This window comes from Syngnathoides biaculeatus, chromosome 14 (assembly GCF_019802595.1).
Source record: "Syngnathoides biaculeatus isolate LvHL_M chromosome 14, ASM1980259v1, whole genome shotgun sequence".
Classification (NCBI taxonomy): Eukaryota; Metazoa; Chordata; class Actinopteri; order Syngnathiformes; family Syngnathidae; genus Syngnathoides; species Syngnathoides biaculeatus.
The window spans coordinates 21,225,232-21,250,910 of record NC_084653.1 but is presented as its reverse complement, the minus strand read 5'-3'; the positions used below and the strand labels follow the sequence as shown (position 1 = coordinate 21,250,910).

General features: G+C 42.5%; 1 protein-coding gene across 7 annotated transcripts in view; it reads left to right on the top strand.

The window, feature by feature from the left end:
- The window catches only part of LOC133512592 (partitioning defective 3 homolog B-like), a 193,366-nt gene that overhangs the window by 122,396 nt on the left and 45,291 nt on the right, over positions 1 to 25,679 (top strand). For all 7 annotated transcript variants that reach the window (XR_009798215.1, XR_009798214.1, XM_061842372.1 and 4 more), the window contains one exon: positions 18,159 to 18,235. Coding sequence is in view for 5 of the 7 variants with exons in the window: in XM_061842372.1 (XP_061698356.1) it covers positions 18,159 to 18,235 (77 nt within the window). In the remaining 2 variants the exon portion in view is untranslated. The remainder of the gene's footprint in view (positions 1 to 18,158; positions 18,236 to 25,679) is intronic.

Below are 25,679 nucleotides of genomic sequence, written 5' to 3'. Positions count from 1 at the left end.
AAATTCCGATTTGGCTTTTGTCTTTTTCGGCAGACCCGAATGCCAATTGGAGTCTCCACCCATTGGTGCACAACTCAAGTCTTTACTTCTTCTTCATTTCCTTTCGGCTTGTCCCATTAGGGGTCACCACAGCGTGTCATCTTTTTCCATCCAAGCCAATCTCGTGCATCTTTTTTAACATCCACTGTCCTCATGTCCTCCCTCACAACATCCATCAACCTTTTCTTTGGTCTTCCTCTCTCTGGTTTGCCTGGCAGCTCCATCCTCAGCACCCTTCTACCAATATACTCACTCTCTCGTCTCTGAACATGTCCAAACCATCTAAGTCTGCTCTCTCTAACCTTGTCTCCAAAACATCCAACTATGGCTGGCCCTCTATGAGCTCATTTCTAATAGTATCAAACCTTCTCACACCAAGCGAGAACCTCAGCATCTTCATTTCTGGAACCTCCAGTTCTGCTTCCTGTTGTCTTTTCAGTGCCACTGCCTCTAATCCGTACACCATGGCCGGCCTCACCACTCTTTTGTCAACTTTGCCCTTCATCCTCACGGGGACTCTTCTGTCACAGCGAACACCAGACACCTTCCGCCAACTGTTCCACCTCGCTTGGACTCGTTTCTTCACTTCCTTACCATACTCACCATTGCTTGTATTTTTGACCCCAAGTATTTGAAATCGTCCACCCTCGCTATCTCTTCCACCCTCACTCCTCCTCCGCCCCTCACATTCATGCACATATATTCTGTTTTACTTTGGCTAATCTTCATTCCTCTCCTTTCCAGTGCGTGCCTCCATCTTTCTAATTGTTCCTCAGCCTGCTCTCTGCTTTCACTACAGATCACAATATCATCTGCGAACATCATAGTCCAAGGGGATTCCAGTCTAACCTCATCTGTCAGCCTCACCATTACTACCGCAAACAGGAAGGGGCTCAGCGCGGATCCCTGATGCAGTCCCACCTCCACCTTAAATTCTTGTGACACACCAGCGGCACACCTCACCGCTGTTCTGCTGCCCTCATACATGTCCTGTACTATTCTAACATATTTCTCCACCACACCAGACTTGCGCATCCAGTACCACAGTTCCTCTCTTGGTGCTCTGTCATAGGCTTTCTCTAAGTCTACAAAGACACAATGTAGCTCCTTCTCAAGTCTTTACAAAGAGTACATATTCACTAATGCCATTCAGGCCCCCACTGTAATTGTTCCAATGTCTATTGCTAAGGTAAGTATTTCATAAATGTGAGGCATGATTAATGTTGAATAAAGAAAACTCATTTCTGGCTTATTACAGACATCAGGGGTCTCATGTCAACTTTCAATGAGAACATTTGTCTCCCACTGTGAAGTCAATGAAGATGTCACAGTAGTGACAGAGAACGCAAGCCAAGTCCCTCTCACCTTCTCTTTCACACTCGTGCCTAGCCCTCCCCTTCCCTCCTCTCCCACTTTCATGCTATGTCCGCCCATCTGTGGGTTCAGATGAACTGAAATCTTGCGGGGATTTTCATTGGCTGTGCGCCATGCTAAGAGGGGATCTAATTGGCCAGCTGGGGCCCAGCCGGTGGCGTAGCAGGGCATCGGCCAAGAGACTGGTCAAGTGTCATGACACCGGTCAGGCTGGCAGCTACACCAAGCATTTGCCAGTGGGTTTTTGGAGAAGTTAAATTGTAACAGATAACTGTGTGTCTTTGTATGAATGAGATTTGGTACTCAAATGTCAAGTTTTTAAAAAAAACAAGAAGTGACCCAAAATTTCACCTGTGTTCCCAATCGCAAGTCTTTGTGCTATCTTTTCATGTGTCCTATCAATTCCATTAGCTAAAGATAACGTCTATCTCCCTTTTAAGCATCTGTTATTTAATATTTCTCTCCCTCCAGGCTTCTTTCCACTTTGGCTTTTCCCTCAGTTGCTATCTCCTTGAAGATTTGGCAACCCTTCCATTGGCACATTTACTCAATTATAGTGGAGCCTTGACACTAGTCCATCCATCCAGACGACCATTATCCATACCACTTATTCTTATTATGTATGGAGTTTGGAGCGTTCCCAGCTAACCCCAAACTCACCACTCTATCGCAGGGATGGCACATGGAGGAAAGTGGAGCACCACCAGTATGTGCCAAAGAACAGAGAGAACATGGAAACTCTGAGGTGAATGCCCCTGACTGACGGTTTTGTGGTGACTGCACCACTGTGCAGTTTGTTTGACACATTACGAAAGCCCACTAGTAACACGCTACCATACAGCAAGTTGGATGATTACAATTGCAACTATTTAAGCAAAATCTCGGGATTTTTAATTCTTTGGTGGCATTACAAAGTGGTCTCTGGATCAAAAACTTTCACGGTATTATCAGGATAAAGGTTTTGATTGAGAAATCTTTTGTGTTGCTCTTTTAGTCACGATTGCTTAAGTGGTGGCTCCACAGACCACCCTGATCAGAGTGGGACTATGTTTCCATTCCTAAAGTCTTAAAGGTTGGTCTTGGTGGATGTCTGCACTATACTGAGTGTTATTCTAGTTTAGCAATGTTTTTATTTTCTTTCTTGGGTGGCGAGTCTCCATAGTTAATCTTTCCTTCTCTTTTTTTTTTGTCTTTCTCACTGTAATATCGGTGCACCTTTACCATTTCATTAAGTAGCAGAGTGAGTTAATCTAGAGGAAATGAGAGGTGGAGGTTAGTCACCAAGGATTAGTCTGGTCCCAGACTTCAAGCACTCCTTTCTCACTCTGGAGATAATCATAGCCAGGTTAGCCAGGAAATTAAGTGACTGACTTTCAGAGACTTTCTAATCCCCATCATCCTCTCTTCTTACATTTCTGGTCCATTCCCATAACACTTTTTTTTTTTTTTTGGTCTGTTCATCTCTTACCCCCGCCCCCTTTCATCTAACCTGGACCTGGAGTTAATTCTAACACTGCAGGGGAATTGGAGATGATAGATCGTAATTTCCCTTTACCTTTTAGCCAAGTCAGCCAACAGGCAAATAGACAACTGCCAACTGATTTGGTCTCATTTTTACCTGGATTTTTTTTTGTTTTCTGTCAGGTACAAGGTCAGGTTAAAATAAATCATGCAAAAGTCATATATATTTTCAGATACTTTTGAACATAAGAATGTCTGCAACATTTTTTTTCATTTCACAATAAAGAAAAAAAAGCATAGAAGTTGACCTTTGCCTTTCTGGCATTTAGCCGTTTGGATATTTACATGGCTGTGGTCATGGACGCTGTTCACATATCAAACAAAAACCTCAGAGTAGTTTAGTTTCTGCCCTCTTAAAAGGCATGTCATCAAGTACAAAAGGACATGTTTCACCCGTTCTCCACACTTATTGTCCATTATGGTGTGCCCAGTGTGTCCTTATCATTTCATAATTGCATGGGTCCATATACACGCATTCTAATGAATAATAATAAATCTAATGTCAACTAGAACGCTTAACCCATTCGTGGGCAGCGTCCCATTTTGGGGACGTCATGATTTTCACGCATTATATCCTTCAGTATATCAAAATATTTAAGCGTTTTTATCTGAAGCCATAATTTGGTATCAGGAGAGGATAAATCATCGGTCAAAGTTAGCACGGCGTTATTTCCCTTTCCTTCCTGACCCAACATGGCTGCCTCAAGTACACATGGTGCGTTTTCCAAAAGAAGAAAGGGAGAAAGGTCAGTATGCAACCAAGTTTCTCTTCAAAAGCCTAATCCATCAGTATGATTAATGCAGAAGTGTCGTTCTAGAATAATAATTAATTAATAAACATATCTGTAGTATGTACCACTTCACAGAAGTCCCCATCCCAGTTTTGGGACGCTGCCCACGAGAGGGTACATCTTCAGTGTCTGCTTATGGACGCGTAGTTGTCTGGTCCCATTATACGTGCAGTTGTCTTGTCCTATTATACTCACATTATCAGTATTCTGCAGTAACCACATAGATTACGGATACGGATGTCACTATCAAATCATTTTAGCATCAAATATTGTTTGACACACACACGCACACTTACACGTGTACATGACTGAAACAGCCAATCAGAAAATTCCCAAGCCTTGACCAATCAGAAAATTGGATGGAATTTTGCCTGGAGTGCCCAAAAGTGCCACAGGGGACATGTGGTTACTCATGCGTTCTGAGGTTTCTAGCTCTCTGAGGACAATCTCTGAAACTTTTACAGAACATTTATCAGGACTAATGGAGCTGATTTAAGCATTATCTTTGTGAGGACCAGCAGAAATGTCCTCACGAAGCAAAATGTCCTCACAGCAAAGGTGTTTTGCCAAAGGTTGGTCCACACAAGGATAGCAATACAAACGCTATGACACTACTGGGCTGTTAACAGTGTTTACTTCCATCGTATTATAGCGCCATCTATCCTGTCTATCCCCTTTCTCTGCATGCAAATAAGGGGGGGGGGACCCCACATTGTTTTATATTGACGTCCTCTCCATTGCCATGCATTTTCCTACATAAATTATTTTGTGAGTGAAGGGTGGTGTTTGCACGTTCTTGTATATGCGCTTATGCTCTAATCCTTTCTGCCTGAGTGACAGCAAAAATGATTCCCGGAATCCCCAAATAAAAATCCAGTAGTTTTGTACCTGAGGAGCTCACAGTACTAAGACTCCCATTTCTGCTGCCTCAGCCCTCTCTCCCGTCATTCATTCATATACCTCTTAATTTTGCGCCCTTAAACGTCTACCTCTCCCATACTTCCCACTTTACTGCGTTCCCACAGTCTGGCGTGGAATTCACCTCTCTTTGTTCCCCCTAATCCTCAAAGGGGAACTTTTTGAAGTTTGGAAGTTTGGGGTGAGACATTCACGGGTTCCCATTGCTAAGTGGGAGGTAGAGGAACAGGGATATACTATCTGGGTGGTAGGGAGGAAGCTCAGAGGAAAGCAAATTATCTTTCTTCACTTCTAACTGCACCTCTTCTCCTGATCCCTCTCTCTATAGCCCCATATATTCCAGAATCACCTCTGACTCTCTTTTCTTTTCCCCCACTTATCAACTACCCACCTTGCGTTTTCAAGGACAAGCTCAGCTGTTGAGAGCACCACGGTTTGGAAAAATCTGTCCGTGTGGGCTTGAAACTTCTGTGTTAGTATAGCGATATACAGTTGGTATCACTGCTTGTGTATTAGCTACGGTGTGTTATGCTCATTTTTCAACAGGATTTGCGGGAGAGACTAATCCTATCTCCTGTGCTATCAACTCACCTTCCTTCTTACTACCATTTATTTCCCCCCCCTCCCATCGCACCTGCTTGATGCACACTTTTGTCATTTCTTACTTGAACCAATATTTCTGGAATGTTTATTTTGTGTATACAGTGGAGTCAACACTTAAAAAAAATGTTCTATTTTGGATCCAAGCATTGCAACATAATACTAGAAAAAAATCTCAAAATGTGTATGGCCTTTTAAAATGATTTTCACATGATCCGTACGTTACGAGCACTTTGATCTACTAGACCACAGGTGTCAAACTCATGGCCCGGGGGCCAGATCCGGCCCGGCACATGATTTTTTTGTGGCCCTCGAAGGCTACTTCCATGCCTTAAGTTAAAATCCGTATCAAAATTTCAAATTGTCACATCACGCAAATGATAACATTGACAATTGCAAGGATTTTTGTGTTACAAAACAACAATAGTTGAAAAACCCATTAGTGTTGAGTTTTGATTGCAAAAGTAGTTCATAAATTTCATTTGAAAATATGATAAGGTGGTCAAAGATTTTTATGGTTTCGCAGTCATTGCGGCCCTCTGAGGGGAAACTAGGTAAAATGTGGCCCGTGCCAAAAATGAGTTTGACATCCCTGCACTAGACAGTACTAGCACAGTAGTCAACTGATTATCTCTCTCACAGTTCTGAGGGCCTGGGTTCAAATCCAGCATCCCCTATGTGGAGTTTGCATGTACTCCGGTTTCCTACTACATTCCCAAAACGTGCTTTTTTTGTTGTTGTTGTTATTAGTTTTTTTAGTTTTCTGCGAACATCATAGTCCAAGGGGATTCCAGTCTAACCTCATCTGTCAGCCTATCCATCAATACCGCAAACAGGAAGGGGCTCAGCGCGGATCCCTGATGCAGTCCCACCTCCACCTTAAATTACTAGATGGAAAGAGTACTTTGAGAAGTTAATGCATGAAGAGAATGGGAGGGAAGGTAAAGTCGAAGAGGCATGCGTGAATGACCAGGAAGTGGCAATGATTAGTAAGGGGGAAGTCAGAATGAAAAATGGAAAGACAGTCTTGATGACATACCAGTGGAGTTATGGAATAGGCTTAGATGGAAAAAGATGACACGCTGGGGCGACCCCTAACGGGACAAGCCGAAAGGAAAAGACACATCGGTGGCCATTTTTGACAGTATTGTAACATCTTCACAAATAATAAATATTTTCTTGAAACTTAGATCCCGTTTAGAAGACAAGGTTATAATTTAATAGCAGTCTTTAGCTTCAGATTTGCTGTGTTAAAGTCTGGTATCAACTCCAAAGCTTAGAAAGTACATTTTTAAAATCGCTTTGCACCCAAAGACATACATCCTATTGGATAGTCTTATGTGTTTGGTTCCTCTGTTACATTTCATTAATAAAGCACTGATACGCTTTGCATTAAGTGGTATTAATGATATTCACCCGGGACTCTGGAGGCTGCATGCGTTTGGGGGGAATTGACCTTCTGTAGTCTTAATTTTACCACAAGTTAAACTGCTGTGACATTTAACTGAGCTCCACTTTTAACTCTTGGCCATCTACTCAAGAGTGCTACTGACATTTCCGTGACAAGACGAAAACATGCCCGGTGTGCGTTATTAACAATTAAAATAAAAATCACACGGTTCTATTCATATGAGATATTCGTCATATTGCTCTGCCTCTGCTGCATTTTTTTTCCAGAGATGCAGGATTTTGTTGTGCACCGTCCTCCCTCTCTTTGGTCTGCCACACCCCACCATCTCTCTAAGTGAGATTTTACAGTCCAATAGTGCAAAGTGACCTTAATGGTGTATGTCTGCCTAGATTTCATGGGCTTGTTGATCAATAGCAGTGAGTCAGCAATCACTTTGCCAGGTGCTGAGACTTCTGGTTTCCAAACTTCACTCAACAGCCCACAGCCTTCACTTTGCCGTGTAAACATGCACAGAAACACTACCCACGCCGACACTTTCTAAGGTGTTCTTGGTTACTGTAGATCACAAGACTACACGCAATGCGACAATATTCTTCCCACGCTATAGTGAAGAAAACAAAACATTGTTGCAAAATAAATGTCTAATCTGTATATTACTATGTAATAGGGGGTCTTTGTGAGCAAAATATAAGAAATCTTTACTGACTGGACTAACTGAAGTGTATGTAACATGATGGCATAGAACCGCATTGTACTGAGAAGAATTTGATGAAAAAAAACAAAATACTCTTTATCTGTATGATACAGTGCAGCCCTCAGCGTCAATCAAAGCTGAGCATTCATGCCATTCAAAACAGTATTACATATACATACAGTGTCATAAACAACAATTAAGCATCCCTGGTGTGATAAATTGTCATCTAGGACAGTGGTTCTCAAACATTTTACACCAAATACCGCCTCAAAAAAATACTTAGCTATCCAAGTACCCCCATGATGACTACTAATTGAAATACAGTAGCATCGTTACCTCAAGTGCGTTATCAAAAACAAGGCAGTTTTATTCCTAAAAATATATACTAAATGTTATTTTACGTCACTGGAACATTATGCAGCCCAAACATTAATACTGCATTGAAACAAAGGAGGGAAAAAACTGATGAAAAAAGGTATTGCGCATAAGTTAAATATAAAGATACCTTAAAAAAAAGTTTGAAAACCACTGAATTTAAAGATGAAATGTAAATATTGTACTTAAATGTTAAATACAACTGTCAATCCATCCATTATCTACCTCTTTTCCGGGTTGGGTGGCAAGGGAAGTAGCTTCAGCATGGATACCTTTCCCCAGCCACTTCTTCCAGCTCTTCCGGAGGGATCCCGAGGCGTTCCCAAGCCAGCTGAGAGACATAGTCTCTCCGGCGTGTCCTGGGTCGTCCTCGGGGTCTCTTTCCGGTGGGACATGCCCGGAACACCTCACCAAATCAGATGCCCCAGCCACTTCATCTGTCTTTTCTCAATGCGGAGGAGCAGTGGCTTGACACTGAGCCCCTCCCGGATGACTGAGCTTCTCACCCTATTTCTAAGGGAGAGCCCGAACACCCTGCGGAGGAAATTCATTTCAGCCGCCTTTAAAAGAAAAATTAAGTCACGGTAAGACCACATGTAACATTTCAACATTTAATTTTTTGATTTTTAGTGATTCTTTCACATATTAGAGGGAGCAAGATTAGAAATTTATTCTTTATTCCTCAAGGTCCGCGCATTTGTAGTTACCCAAGGAATCGTAGGGATATTGAATGAACATTAGTTTTATTTTTTCATCATGTAATTTCCTGATATACAGTAGGTGTAATGATGGTGGATGATGGTACACAATGCAGTATCAGCCGATTAAGACTACTGTGAGGCATAATGTTTAAGTAAACCTTTGGATCACAACTAATACGTGCAATCAGGAGTAAGAGATAGTAATAGCTTAAAACTAAATACATTTGTTGGATTTTGCACAATTTTAACTTTTTTTTATTCGATATATGCGTAACCTTCATAAATACGGACAGTCTTGTGCCAGAATATGGTACAGTTTGGACTTTGGTGAGGAAATTGAGTGACTTTTTGGGACAGTAAAGTAAGGTAAAGATTATGAAATCGTCCACAGGATTAATACATGGGTGTATTTTTACCCAATTCAATATATTTGTACACATAAGTAAAATCATCTGGCTTCGGTATGTCGCTTTGAGTAAAGTCCCGTGTCATCAGGTATTTGCTGTAACACATACAGACACATCTTCACAAATACATGGACATTTGAAGTATTTTCATTGAGTCAGCCGAAACTGCCGGCTTTGCAAAACGTGACGGATTCAGATTACAACTGCCCTCCTCTTAATCATCAACGGGTTCGGGACGGGAGTATTCCAGTTCAAATCAGGGGTAAGATAAGGACAATGGGAGTGCAATGAAAACAATGTGATGGAGATATGGAAGGTACTACAAAGGGCCTTTGATGTCCTCATCAGAATCACATCATGTCATCGTGAAAAGGGGACAAACAATAAGCGTTGCCACAATGATAAGTCTCTTCAAATGTGTTTACTTCATTTTCACGATTCCTTCAATCGACTGTATAATTTTTTATGGGCTTTACACTATCAAAATTGTTTGGCCCACTCACCAGGTTTAAAAAATAATTGATCTCATCCCAAGATGGAGCAATGTGTCCATTTAAATTACTTTTTCATTTACTGTATATACTGTTATACTGTCTTCAAAAGTTGTCTCTAGTCTTGTCATGTAATTGTAATCTAATCAGTGAGGTCTAACCACTACATGAAATAATAGGTGATAATTAAATTGTAATTAGTTTGTAATTAAATTACTTCGCACACACCAAAACTTTAGAGCACAATTCAACATAATGCTTACATGTTTACATAAAACAGCTAGTGCTAGCACAACCTTGCTAGGCTGCATAAGGTTTTGTTGGCTGCTTGTGAGCCCTTTCGTATTTAAAGTATGTGAACACATTGTACCCCAAGCAATCCCTGGCACGTTTTTCCTAATTTTGTTCTGTCGTGGCCATGGTAACGGGTGTATCTGGTCCCATATGGTTTGACAAAGCTCAGTGAACGAAAATGACGTTAAAGACGAGAGACTAAAGACTACAAGATTAAAAAAACTAAACAATGCTAAAAGTAAACTAGCTTTTGGATTGAAATGTACTGCATATGACAGTAACGCAGCGTAAAAGTCTTTTCCTGTGTATTATGATTATGTTCATCGAATTATGACCAGCCAATCTGTTTTTAACTCGAATTATCACCCGACACCGATCAGGGCGATCAGATGAGTGTAAAGTCTTTTCAGTTCAATGGGAAAACTCAACTTTTTGGGTTGAAATGCGCACCTCATAGTGATAGTGATACTGGGGATTTTTGTGTATGTTTGTTGTTTGTTTAAGGTTACTCTCACTACAAAAGGGAGTGAAGGTTATACAACACACCGGGGACTGATTTGTAGTTGGAAGAGAAGCCACAAATAAAACAGATGACAGTCGCGATGTGGATAAATGGCGAGGCTGTACATTCAGGGATAAGAGCAGATGTGTGCCCAAGGACCACTGCACATAACGGCACACGCGAGGAACATATAGATCCTAATTAAGAGTGTACACGGTGGATGGGCGTTTTGTAGCACTCACAGGACTACGGTATCTCACTTAAGTAGTGCAGGATTGGAGTGTGAGAGAGAAGAGGGCACAAGTGTTCTAATTGAGATGCTCCACGTCAGTCTTGAAAGTCAACGTGAAGAGTCTGCTGAAGAAGAGAAATTAACTTTTCTTGGTCACTCCTTCCGTGCTCACTGTTCTGTGAAATGTCACCAGACCATTAAGCCTAGCCGTGCTACACTGTGGCCTCAGCCTTCTGTGACGAGAGAAAGAAAGAGAGGGTTGAAACCGTGTGTAAACATTGGCCCAATAAATGCTCGTCTGTCATATTGTTTGCCCTGCACTGCACTCCTGCCACTATGGTAAATGCGGGTACCAACAAACATCCTTTTTTTCCCCCTCCCGGACACAGACGCATTTCACACAATAGCCCCACATACGGTACTATAAGAACAAAAGTATTGGGAAAACTGTAGCGCAGGGGTCCCCATACTTTTTGAGGCTGAAGACTTCGTGAGCACCGATCGTATGAAGAGCTACATGACCTGTTTGGGGCAAACTTCCAAAATAACAAAACTTCTTGTACTTTTGAAATATATAAATACTTTGTATTATATGACATTGTTCCATCCATCTTCTACCACTTTTCCGGGTCATGTCGCGGGGGCAGTAGCTTTAGCAGCCCAGACTTTCCTTTCGCCAGCTACTCATTCCAGCTCTTCCGGAGGAATCCCAACGCATTCCCAGGCTCAGGCCAGCCGAGAGATGTAGTCTCTCCAGCATGTCCTGGGTCATCCCCGGGGTGTCTTTCCGGTGAAACCTGCCCGGAACACCTCACCAGAGAGGCATCTGGGAGGCATCCAGATCAGATGCCCCAGCCACCTCACCTGGCTCCTCTCATTGCAGAGGAGCAGCGGCTCGACACCGAGCCCCCCTCGGATGACTGAGCTTCTCACCCTATCTCTAAGGGAGAGCCCGGACACCCTGCGGAGGAGATTCATTTCGGCCACTTGTATCCGGGATCTTGTTCTTTCAGTTATGACCCACAGCTTGTGACCATAGGTGTGGGTAGGAACATAGATTGACTGGTAAATGTAGAGCTTCACCTTTTGACTTACCGTCCTCTTTAAAAAGCCTGTATCCATGTAGACGGTGCACACAGGACTCCCTGAGAAACACGATCGAACGCCTTCTCCAAGTCAACAAAAGACATGTAGACTGGTTGGGCGAACTCCCATTCACCCTCAAGGATCTTGCCCGAGGCTGTAGAGCTGGTCCACTGTTCCATGGCCAGAACGAAAACCACATTGCTCCACCTAAATCTGAGATTCGCCTTGCTGATGGACCCTCCTCTCCAGCACCCCTGAATAGACCTTACCAGGGAGGCTGAATAGTGCTATCCCTCTGTAGTTGGAACACACCGTCTGGTCACCCTCCTAAAAAAGGGGGACCACCACCCCAGTCTGCCAATTCAGGGGGACTGTCCCTGATGTCCACGTGATGTTGCTGAGGGTTGTCAACTAGGAAAGCCCCCCAACATCCAGACCCTTTAAGAACTCCGCGCACATCTCATCCATCCCTGGGGACTTGCCACCGAGGAGCTTTTTAACCACTTCGGTGACCTTAAACCCACAGATAGGAGAGCCCGCCTCAGAGAACCCAGGCATGTCATTGGAATTGAGGAGGTCATTGAAGCATTCTCGGCACTGACTCACCACATCCTAAGTTGAGGTCAGCGCTCCACTCTCACTATACAGAGTGTTGACGGTGAACAGCTTGCGCCTACTGAGATGCCGGATAATGGACTAAATTTCCTCATAACCATCTTGAAGTCGTTCTCCATGGCGTCACCGAACTCGACCACCAAAGCTACGTTCTGCCCGGCCGGCTGGTACCCTTCCCTGGGGAGTGCCACAGGCTAAAAAGGTCCAATAGGTTGGTGTTCCTTGTTCTAAATTAGATTATTTGAATTATTCTAATTTTACTTTCAAAATTACATGGATCCCTTGAGAATGGTGTCAAATCTTTGTTCGACATGATCAGAGATATTGATCATTGATATAATGGGAAAAAATAAACATTTTATATTTTCATTCATATCTCTAATCACACAATGCATTTTTGTTGTTTCCCTTTCTTGTGTTATCCCAGTCAGGAAATACAAATTTCAGCATATACCAATCCACTTTAATACCAAATTTGGCCAGGGTATGAATAATTCAGAGGGTTGAAGCATATCATAAATAATTGGAAGACTTCTAGTGGGATTCGTTGAGGTTGTCTTCAACCCTGCATTTGTGCTTCACGGGGTCACACTGAGGTCTGATTGTAGGCAAGCGGATTGTGTCAGTGTCAAAATCAGCGGACTTGGTTTTAATAGTATCTGGCAAATTGAAGAGCACTTTCCAAAATGTGTTGCTTGACCTGCCCAGTCTATGTCAACTCATGTAAATGTTTAACCCTTTCCCTGGCAATCATGGCTGCCACGTTCCCTGAGCTGTACGCGTAGTGGATCGACATCTATTGCGTCACGACTTTGACCTCATTACCCTTGATAATATTTAATGGGATTAGAAAATCCACATCTCTTGGCTTTCTACATCCTTCACCAACTGAGACATGTAGATTCATTACGTGCTGGTATGTTTTTTGTTTACTTGGCCTTTCCTTTGGCATTAAACAACCATCTGTGCTTCGGTACCAACACTTGACTGACTGTAAAGCAGCACAAAACAAGAACACCCCCCACCACCCCCACACACACAGACGTGCGATTTCCTTGACTCGTACTGTTTGTTTCATATTTATGAGACCCAGAATTTGGTTTGAGCAATGGATTTACGTTTTTCTGCATGAACACAAACTGGACCACTTAGAAGATGTATTTTCTGTGTGTGGGGTATTACAGTCATTGAGCATGCGTTTGGAATACACTATTTTTTCCTGGTATTGAATGTTTTACACCTTAACAATAAATGAACACAACCTACATTTTTGTCTTATATCTTGTGGACGACTTCAAATACTTGGGGTCAACGATACAGAGCAATAGAGAGTGTAGTAAGGAGGTGAAGAAACGGGTCCAAGTAGGTTGGAACAGTTGGCGGAAGGTGTCTGGTGTTCTATGTGACAGAAGAGTCTCCGCTAGGATGAAGGGCAAAGTTGATAAAACAGTGGTGAGGCAGGCCATGATGTACGGATTAGAGACGGTGGCACTGAAGAAACAACAGGAAGCAGAACTTGAGGTAGCAGAAATGAAGATGCTGAGGTTCTCGCTTGGTGTGAGAAGGTTTGATACTATTAGAAATGAGCTCATAGAGGGACAGCCAAAGTTGGATGTTATGGAGACAAGGTTTGAGATAGCAGACTTCGATGGTTTGGACATGTCCAGAGGCGAGAAAGTGAGGAAATTGGTCGGAGGATAGTAAGGATGGAGCTACCAGGGAAGAGAGCGAGAGGAAGGCCAAAGAAAAGGTTGATGGATGTTGTGAGGGAGGACATGTTAGAGAGGAAGATGCACGAGATAGGCTTAGATAGAAAAAGATGACACACTGTGGCGACCCCTAACGGGACAAGCCGAAAGGAAAAGAAGATCTTCTCAATTTCTGATAATAGCCGATTTGCACTAGTTTAAGGTAAATATAGAAATAGCCTTTTCCAACCTTCATACTTTCTAGCAAATTGAAAGCTTTTCAACCATTAGCCTCAATGATACTCTTGATGATGATATGATACTTTTCTTCAAAACCTTTTAAGGTACATTTTGAGATTGGTTTTGAAATGCATTATACATGTTTGAGAGTTTAAAAATAAAGACTAAAAATGGTGTAATAGTTGAGATATCCCGTTAAACAGTGTTTTTACCATTTTAGTGTTTCTGACACTGCCAACTCCTCCTATTATATAAACTTAAGCGTTTGTTAGCGTTAGCACTTATCCATCGCAATTGCGATGTGCCGTCAGCTAGCTAGCTGTGGATCCACCCCGAAAAAAATTGCCTTCCCTTTGATATTTCAGTGGAGGGGCCGCTTACGTCACGCAGGAAAAGATGGAAAAGCCAGGGAGGGCAGAACTTAAACATTTAGACTGTGGCATGTGGACCGACACTTAGGGCTGGAATGGCCGCTGGAGTGACCACTTTAGAAAACATAATTGCACTGCTTAGAAAAGTTTCAGATTGACCTGTGAAATATAATTTAAAGATGATACGTTATTGCAGCTCAAACGTGTATTTAGGCATTAAAAAGATCCACTTTTCAGGATGTATATAGTTGTTTGCTATTTGACAGTTGAGTGGGCTGTGGTTTCAACACATTCAGACAGACAGACCACAGTGCTCAAGAGTGGAGAAAGTGGTTATATTATTCAGAGTTTTGTAGCCTTAATCGACACATTTTGAATTTTTTTCCGATTTGGCAGGGTTGTTCACAACAATTTGTGGTATATTAAATTTAGAAGTCATAATTTTCAGCTTTTGCTATTTCATCCTTTGATGGCACCATTATCCCTCCAGTGTTTGCAAATGTTTTATTAATTTCAGCAATCTTCTTAATTGCTTGCTTTACAAGCCAACAATTCAAGCCTTCCGCTGACATCGTTCAAGAATGTGACACTGTAACTCGGTAGATTGGTTAGTGTTAAATAAGGTGGAGTAAAATGAGACAAATTCACTAACATATTGAAAAGCAATTACTGCAGTAATCTGCACAGGTCTGACCTGTTTGCGAGGTGAAATCCAGATCATGATGTCATCCAAAACCAGTTATTTGATAGAAGTGCGATCTCGGCAAGGAAACCTTGTCAATGTTTCTGTGGGATACCTCGATACGCAAAGTACAGACCGTTATCCGCTTTCTCTTTTGAATGATGAAGCCTTTGCTCTCCTGTGTCCGACACCTGACTGTCTCATACGAGTTGTCTTCACTTTTTTTTTCTCTCTTCGCTCTGATCCTGCGCATTGATTATCATCACCCCTCACCTTTTCATCGGAAGCCGTCGTCAGCCTACCTTTCCCATTTTCTCGACCCTTGAGCTATCTCGTTTAAATCATATTGTTAATGTTCCCATCACCTCGCCTCACTGTCAGGCCCATCTTCACCCCATTCTTTCCCTCCTTTTATAATCCACCTCTCGTGTCTTTCCTCCCGCCGCCTCCTCGCTCAGTGGCTTCATTATATCCCTTCAATGTATTTCAACCGCTCTGGCTCATTTACTTCTCATTCATGCAATCTCTCTCTTCTTCTTTCTTCTCCCGACTAATACCCTTTCATTCATTCACTCCACATATCAGTTCCCCGCTAATATCCCACGTCTGTCTACCTGAGATATTAGAGCTATAAAGACAGGTGTTCAAAAGAAAGCAGGGCCAGCAAATGTGCTTTATATCCCTCCTGGCATCGTTCCCTTGAATACAGAGTGAAGAGGATGCGTGTGTGCGTGATATCTCGCGCTCAGAACCTTTTCATGTTGACAATATTACCGACAGTCGAAGGGAGAAGAACCGAGTTTTCTGTAAAACCTTCAATCCTTTGTTTTCGTCCTCGCTTAGGACCCGTGCGAGCACTTCTCCAATCCCTTTGTTGTGTTCTCTCGGATTTGATCGTAATATTATTCTTTATTGCAGTGTGTGCAAACAAGCGACACACGCACATATTGGTTTTCTGTGGTGTAAGATGCACCGGCAAAAAAGGATGTTTACTTTTCAACAAAGGTATTGTTCAACTGCAGTCCAAACACCTTATATGCATCGCATCTCGCACTTCGGAGTATGTTAAAGTGACTTGTATTTACACTATTCCGTATGTTGTACTCTACTAACAGTACGTTATAGGTTCTGTGACATCTCTGGTATAGTTGGAGTCTTTAAAGGTCAATTGTCATCCCTATAAACATTCTAAAATAGATATTGTGATGAAAAATACCTATAACATTATTCACTTCAATGTCGATACGAAAAAATAAATATGAACGGAGAGCGCGTCGTCCATGCGCAAAGTTGCAGAAGTGTCATTCTATGACATCCAAGTGGTCGCCATACTGGCTGGGTCCCGTCCGTGACATCAATCGGACTTTCGCCAATGAAAACATGCTGTGGCACCTACTATGGGACATGCCCCTTCAGACACGGAAGCTCTTTTCGAAGAAGAGAACATCTCACAATCGAGTGAAGTTACCGGGGCAAAATTACCCTATTGTTTCGAGCCATATTCAGATGATATGCGGATCACGGCCAAACCGCCTCCCCGTCCGATCCACTTCCGCGGCGGAGGTGAGCCATCGCAGCTCATCGCAGCCCGCCGATGTGGCTTATCACGGAGCCAAGCCGGGCTGCTTTAGGGCGTTGTTCATAGCCCCCGCAGTACGCGATGAACAACACCGTCGAGCCGGGGCCCTTTACGGTGTTGTCATCACACGCGGCTGAGCGCAGGATTGTCTGCAGCGGTCTTCCTTGCCGGCGAGGCGATGCAGCAGCCTTCGCCGGCAAGCCCGACGCTGTCCGACACACACGTCGACACTTTTAGCATTCCTGTCATACGTATGTGGATCTTTTGTTACGTTATGAGGGACCGATTACGTGGTCCACCCCAAACTATTATTTTTTTTAGCAGCTGTATACAGACCTACCTGTCATTTGGAACTCACGAAGCTCTCGTCGTTTGCACCCGTGCAATCCATTTTTAACGCCGAACCGGGTCTCTTGCAAACTTACGAAGGGTAAATCCATCCTCCCGAGTGTTCGAGCAATGTCCAGCAATGCAATGTGCCGGCATTTTGGCTAACACAAAGGAACAACGAGCTACCTTCCTGGAGGTACAACTAGTAGAAACAAACGAGTCCACTTGAGGGCGGTCCCGCCATGTATGTCACTTCCTGCTTCTTCTCGAAAACAAATCCCTTGAGAGGATTTTCATGGCGGGAGTTACAAAAAGCTGTATACGTCAAAATCATGTTTTGTGGTGGAAAAAACGCATGGGTCCATGCCGACTGCCGTTTTTTCATTAATAACATACTAAAAATCATGCATTTCATGAAAGTGGACCTTTAAGGAGAACTGCAACAGCTTGGATATCCCTTCTGAAGAGATCTGGATAATCGCACATTCTACGTGTTGGCGTATCAAAAAGGAATACGTTGAGGCTTTATTTTCTCATGTAGTTGGAGATGAAACGTGGATTCTTTCATACACGAGTTTGAGTAAAACATATATTTTTAAGTAACCTCATCTAGTAAGGAGGACCTTTCCACTTCCTCCGTAGGCTCAAGCTCTAAATCTCTAATAACGTAGCGTTGTCAATTCTAAATTACATCCTTATCAGTCCGACACATGCACGCACAGAAATATACAAGCTAATGAATGTGTATTGCGTACCTTTATATGCACAATTTTGCGATTTACAGGGTTTTTTCTTTTTTTTTTGCAATACTATTTGTATTTTTCCATTCAAACTGTATCAGTGTTGTGTGTGTGTGTGTGTGTGTGGACTTGCTGCAGCGTGGCTCTTGAGTAAGTGCATCGAAAGAGCAGCACGATGCAGCCAGACTGTGTAATACTTTTATTTAACCGGAAGACAGTCATGGAAAGCAAGAGTCAAGAGTTGGAAAGCAACAGGATCAGACATACTGACACAGCAAATCACTTAAAACCTGTCCCAAAGATAAGCCCTGGGTAGGTAGAACACAAGAGCAGGCAGACGACCGAGATAGGAGGAAGGGATTCTCAAAAATGAGACGTTTTTTTATTTTCTGGCTTGTTTTTGAATAAGCTAAACAATGGTCAACGGAAACACGTGCTCAACTTTTGTTTTTTTTGTTTTTTTTTTGTCTGTTGCAGATTCCAGGCAGAGGGAAAGATTATCGAATGGCGCCACAATATGAAGAGGTGGAGCGTCAGTATGCCTCCCTACCAAGGTATTTCTCTTCTTTTTTTTCTTTTTGTTTCTTGTTTTCCCCCCAACATACCCGCTACTCAGATATCGTCTCTTGTTCCACTCAGCCAGAGGTTGACAAAGGTTAAAAAAAAAAAAAAGTGCCCGAGACTCCTCAAGCTCGACCCCCACTTTTCTCGATATGCAATCAGTGCAAGTCTTTGTCCTCAATTTTCGTTAGATCTTACTTATCCATTGTTTGCCCTTATTTTATTTTGGCATTTCTTATGACATTCTATTCGACTAATCATGTGCTCAACAATACCCCCGTGGGTACCCACACATCGTAATACTTCTACTTTCTGGAAATGCCTTTTTTTCTGTTCCAGCTTGACTTTGACTAAGTGCAAAAATTCAAGTCTATATCGAGTTATACGCTTGATGGATATGTTTGATGAGGAGGTAAAGTCTTCAACTCATCCAAACACAGTGATTAAATTGAAAGTCGGTCCCTGACAAATGAATGGAAATGAAAAGGCTAATGAAGTTCAAATAGTGCATAGCACAACCTTAATGCAGGTTCGTTCTTTCTTTCTAACATCATAGGGAGGAAAAAATTATTGTACTCTATTACCATATTGTCACTCACATTTTGTTGTCACGTAGCGTATACCCAACAGGTTCCCAATGTTGGCTTTAAAGTCAAATGCCAAAATACAACAATTTGTATTGAAACCAAAATCTTCTAGCGAAATATCCCTCTAAAGTTTAACTGATGCAATTGAAATCATCAGCTGACAGTATCACTAAGGATGGAGTTTTCTTAGCCGCTTATCATCACAAGGGTCCGGGGAGTGCTGGAGCCTATCGCAGCTGTCAACAGGCAGGAGGCGGGGTACACCCTGAACTGATTGCCAGCCAGGGCACATTGAGACAAACAGCCACACTCACAATCCCACCGAGGGGCAATTTCGAGTGTCCAATTAATGTTGCATGTATTTGGGATGTGGGAGGAAACCGGAGTACACGGAGGGAAACCCACACAGGCACGGGGAGAACATGCGAAGGTTTGAAACCGGTACCTCAGAACTGTGAGGCCTACGCTTTACCAGCTGATCCACCGTGCCGCACTGTATGAAAGTCATTCTGTTTAAATGTTAATTCCAAACATTTAATCAATGTAATCATCTAACCCTGCAAAGTTAATCTGTGTTGCAAAAGTTTGAACCTTTAAATTACTTTAATTTCAATACTGAAACTATTTAGACAATTTGGAAGGGGACCAATTGTGTATAACACTGGAGTTCCCACCATGTTGTTTTGTGACAAAGTAAGACCATGAAATGGCAAAAGGCCAAAGTTGCAGTGTTGATGTGAAAAGTTACTCTAACACTTGTGGACAAGTGATGGCCCACAGCTGGTGACCCGCCGTTTACACGTGTTACTCTTAATGAGAAACACAGTTGCAGACATACTATATTCTCTCTGCATCATCAGTCACTCGCCAGTTTTTTAAGTCTTAATTTTCAAAGCCTCGGCTTCAAACTGTGCATCATTACCTTATATTTTCTGCATTCTCCCCTTAATTATTTTTCTTTAATTTTCCCCTTCCGTGTCATGTCTCACTCTCCCCTCACATCTTTTTTCCAGGACTTGCCGAGTAAACATTTCCTGAAATTGTTGCCCTTTTTCCAAAGTAAAATTTATACTCTGATTCCATTACACTTCTGCTAATTTGTATTGACTTTTTCTGCCGTCAGTCATCAAAGACTGAGAAATATTTTCTTGGTATCACCAAATTACGTGAGACATTTATGAGCGGAATGTTGCAATAGTATTTTTAGATGCAATAGCTCTGCCGGTGTTGGGCAAGCAATTTGGAAAATGTACTGCATCAAGGTACCAGGTATTCTACGTAAAATGAAGCTCACAGTATTTTCCGCACTATAAGGCGCACCACATTAAAAGGCGCACCCTCAATAAATGACCTATTGTAAAACATTTTTCATATATAAGACGCACCGCATGGTTGAGAGGCTGAGGTTACATTATGCATCCGTTAGATGGAGCTGCGCTAAAGGCTCAATACTAATCCATATATAAGGTGCACCCGATTATAAGGCGCACCGTCGGCTTTTGAGAAAATTAAAGGCTTTTAGGTGCGCCTTATTCTGCGGAAAATACGGGAACTACATTGAAGACTACCACCAGAGAAGGGTAGCAAGATTAGGAAGATATTGAGGTTCTCGCTCGGAGCTCGCAGGTTGGATAGGATAAGAACTGAGCTCATTAGAGGGACAGCAAAAGTTGGATGTTTTGGAGACAAGGTTTGAGGGAGCAGACTTCGATGGTTTGGACATGTCCAGAGGCGAGAGAGGGAGTATATTGGTAGAAGGGTGCTGGGGATGGAACTGCCGAGCAAAAGAGCGAGAAAAAGACCAAAGAAAAGGTTGATGTATGTTGTGAGGGTGGACATGAGGACAGTGGGTGTTCGAGAGGAAGATGCACGAGATAGGCTTAGATGGAAAAAGATGACACGCTGTGGTGTCCCCTAACAGGACAAGCCGAAAGAAAAAGAAGAAGAAGATATTAAAAATGGAATTTACTATTTGGAGGTTGGGAATGGATTAAATTCATTTACATGATTTCCTATGGAAAAACATGTTTTGGATTTTGAACACTTCACAACAACAAATTATGTTCAAACTCCAAAGTTTCCACCATTCTTGTACTTTTACTCAAGTATCACTTTCATGTACTTTATACCAGACAAACGTTTGCTTCGAAGCATGTGAGAAAGAGACAATTAATAGACGTGCAAAAGTACTGAGCATAGGAACATTTCATAGTGTGGTTCCCATCTGAGTAAAAATGCTAAAAGATGTCTTTTTCACACCTTCCGCGCGTGTGTGTTTGTGGGTGTCCGTGCATGGGTGCGAGCAAGGAGTAGGCAGAGTGTCTGTGCTGGTGATGACTTTAGCAGATGGGGCCGAGAGCAGTGATGACAGTTAGGGGGGTCTCGCTGTCGCTTTGAAAAGCCTCGAGAAATTGGACACGCACACACTCACACGTACAGGACACTGCCTCTGTCTTCGGCTCAAGCGGCGAGATACGTACGCGGTTGAGCGTGGACCTCCACCACGCTGGAAAGACTGTGAATGTAAACGATTCTCGGCAAAGAAGTTTTTTTCTGTGCGCTCCATTTGGCACCTTTATAAGGATAATAAATTCTTCCTCGCTGCGAGCAACTCCTCAAAGTTATGTGAAGTCACGGCTAATATCGTGTGCTGATGGCGCGGTCGAGTGGGAATGAGACGTAACCATTTGCATTCTGGGCCGGGAAAAAGTTTGCTGTTCCGGTGGGAAGAAACAGTAACGGGGGGGGGGGGGGGGGGGGAGCGAGGGATAATACAAAGAAAGGTGCCTTGAGATAGACGTGACCTGACGTATGAGTTTTTTTCATGATACGAGCTTTTGGTCGGACGGTTTTTGGCTTTGACTTAGGAGTAAAAATTTGGCATGAGCTGTAAACTCAGCTCACTTCACAAAAAGCAGCAGTTTGGAATTTAGTGAACCATTACAATATTATATGATGTAACAGAAGCAAAAAGCAGCCTTATGCATGAAATTGTCATATTTAAAGCAATCCTGTCTAAAAAAAAAATACATCTAAGTCTTATTATTATTTTTGTAACATAATATCCCTTAATAATACAATACCTTATAACTCATTCTCATATGTACAACATTTCTGACAGTGTAGCATTTTCAAGGTTGCTTAATTGTATTCTCCATCCATCCATCCATCCATCCATTTTCTTTGCCGCTTATCCTCACAAGGGTCACGGGAAGTGCTGGAGTTATCCCAGATGTCAACAGGCAGGAAGCAGGGTACACCCTGAACTGGTCGCCAGCCAATCACAGGCTACATCAAGACAAACAGTTGCACTCACAATTACACCTTGGGGCAATTTAGAGTGTCCAATTAATGTTGCATGTTTTGGGGATGCGGAAGGAAACCGGAGTGACCGGAGAAAACCTACGCAGGCACGGGGAGAACATGCAAACTCCACACAGGCGGGGCCGGGATTGAAGTGACTAACCCGGCACCTCAGAACTGTGGGGCCGACGGTTTACCAGCTGAGTCACCGTACCGCCTCATTGTATTATTTTTTTTTTTTTAATTAAAAAAACAACTGATCGGTATGTTTTAGTAGGAAACAAAATGAGAAGAAAACGGAAGAAACAATTACCGATGTTTTCATTATCACAGCCATTTTCTTTCGGATACTCTGTCACCCTCTCCCCTCCTCCACATCGCACCTTCTATCTGTTTTTTTTACCAGTTTCTCACACTTCTCCACTTTTATCTCACAGCGCTCCATTATACGGGAACAATAGTCCACTGTCGAGAGTCACTTTCAACTGTAAACAACCATCGAAGCTAATTCAACATGTGATTCTATCTGAAAATTAGAGCCTTGACATCATCATAGAATCATGGATTGGCATGGTGACCCAGAATGATTTTGCAGGCTATAATATTTGCAACCTAGCTTAGACAAGTGTTATGTTTATTTTGTTTCTGTTTTTTTGCCAAGCATTGGTGATAATTGAATTTTCAGGATTATGTGCAACAAAACTTTGCCACCCTCTAAAATGAACACCCGTGCTTTAACAGCCTCTCACACACTGGTCATCTAAGCCGGGTTTTTACTAGGGTTGGGAACAATAAACCAATACGACCGTTTATCAAGGTGAGAGATACTGTTGTGTCGCTAGCAGACTCCTCAATCGATTTGAATCAGCCACGAATCCTTCGACGAATAGATTGTCGGGTTGTGGATCCGCTAAGACTCGGATTTCAGTGCCTGAGGCTTAATGGTTATTATCTCTAAAACAATTCAAGAGCTCGGAAAATGACTCTCGCAACGTGCGCCATAACGTGAAGTTCACAATCCAAAACGATTTGTAACATGTCTGACGACGATGACAAAAAAAACTAACATGAACCCTGTGTAAATATTAACAACAGAGCAAACGCTGATGTGTGTGTAACTCGTGGTTGACACAATAATTTTCAACTCAAAAGTTTGGGGCATTTTGGGAATTTACAAAACAAAAGTACTTTTCGATAAAAGCCGTGTTGTTTACAAGTTATGTCGAGCAGCTACGAAGTACACAGGTTAAATAAAAAATAGCAAATTTCATTCCCTGACAAAACAAAGATGAAAATACTCACTTAGAATCAAGCCACAAGCAGGATCAAGCTAACATGCTACCTTTTTTTATTCTTACTTTCATATGAAGGATTTAGTTGTTGTCAATCTTTTTTCATAAAAGAAATGCTCATTTTGAAAATACTATAGGAATGCCACTTAATAGTATTGGGTTCATTATCATAAGTCTCTACCTTCCATCCACCCATCCATTATCTACTGCTTTTCCAGGTCGGGTTGCGGCGGAAGTAGCTTCAGCAGGGATATGCAGACTTCCCTTTCCCCAGCCACTTCTTCCAGCTCTTCTGGAGTGATCGCGAGGCGTTCCCAGGGCAACCGAGAGAGATAGTCTCTCCAGCGTGTCCTGGGTCGTGCTCAGGGTCTCTTTCTGGTGGGACATGCCCAGAACACCTCACCAGGGAGGCGTCCCGGAGGCATCTGAATCAGATGCCCCAGCCACCTCATCTGGCTCCTCTCAATGCGGAGGAGCAGCGGCTCGACGCTGAGCCCCTCCCCGATGACCGAGCCCTCACCCTATCTCTAAGGGAGTGCCCGGACACCCTGCGGAGGAAACTCATTTCGACCGCTTTTATCCGGGATCTTGTTCTTTCGGTCACGACCCACAGCTCATGCCCATAGGTGAGGGTGGGAACGTAGATCGACTGGTAAATTGAGAGGTTCGCCTTTCGACTTGGCTCTTAGTCTCTACTGTATGCCAAGAAATGTTAACTATTGCATTGTTCCAAAACCCTATTGAACTGTTCGTCCCGGAAAAGTATCACTTTTTAATCAGATAGTAATAGATAATCAAATAGGTACGGTATGGATCAAATTAGCCTCAAGCCAGATATTTCCATCCCTAGTTTTTACCTGCTCGTGGTCCTGAATGTCAAGGCATTAAACTTGAGTTGGAAGTTGGAGTTGGTTAAGGAATTTTAAAGCTTCTGACGTAGCATCGGGGGTATCCAATGCTACTATCCTTGGCCTGAGTGGGAGGTTTAGCTTCCTGCCTCGTGGCGTTGAAAGCCTTGTTGTTGTTGTTGCATATTGTCACACACGTGTAATAATCTTAATGGGGAAAGCAGCAGCGGCCGTGATTGTGCACTTTTGACCCGGCGTGTCCCGCTCTGGGACTCTGAAAGCTGGCGTGACTTCTGCGCCCGTGATGTAGCAATTGAGAAAGCGGCTTTTGTTTCCAGATATATTTTTTGTCTAGGGGATCCCACAGTGATCTAATTTTTACTTCTATATTAAATTATTTCCTTAATGTTTTTATGTTGCTTTGATTACTATGTGAATTTCAAAACGCATCAATTTTTAGTTATCAAGTTAGTATTTCTTTTGTTGATAGCAATCTATTGTTTGAAATGCAGGTTTGACCCAATTAGATTAGCCAAACACCCTGTCCCATTTTTCCTCGTTATCAACTCTTATTGGATTTAACTCACCAGTCAGACATGTTGTTCAGGTCTCTGGGAAGGCTGTCATTTCCTCATTAGAATGATAATTTCATTATTACTCATGAGAAGCGCATGCTGTTTTGTGTATCGCTTTCTCTACGTGTCTCTTTTAGTTGTTTTTCCATTTATAACTTTCCTTTTTCAGTTTTTTCTTTCCCCCCGCCCTGTTTCAAAATAGCCTCTTTTAACCTCTTCTTTCTTACGTTAAGTTTTGGATCAAAAAAAGGGACATTCTTTGCCACTGTTTAGAGGAGAAAGGAAACGGAATGTCCCTCTCTCTTTCTGGCTCTCTCAATCTCTCTTGACAAGACCTCCCAACCAGGCCCGAGATTTTCCCAGACCACTTTGCAACCGCTGCATAAGCAACCTCATTGTACGCTGTTTTTTTTTTTTGTGTGTATCTGGACTCATCAAGACCCTTGTCCTTAGCCTTTTGGAACTGCTAAAAAGAGGCTCCCTTCAACTTTGTCGTGCCTTTTGTGTTTTCTTTTGTTTTTTTTTTTTTTTTTTTTTTTTTTTGCTCATTGCCAAAATGAATTCCCTAGATGTTGCTTAGCTAATGTAAAATGTGCCCATATCTCTGAGGCACTCTTTGGGATTATGTTACTCTGTAGCGGTACATACGATCCATAAATCTGCATTGTGTGGAATGTCTCCAGATACTTTTGATTCCTTCCACTGGCAAAAAAACATCCATATGAATTTGGATACAGACTTTCTCGTATCGTATTTTCCGCACTATAAGGCGTACCTAAGAGCGTTTAATTTTTCCAAAAGCTGACAGTGCGCCTTATAATCAGGTGCGCCT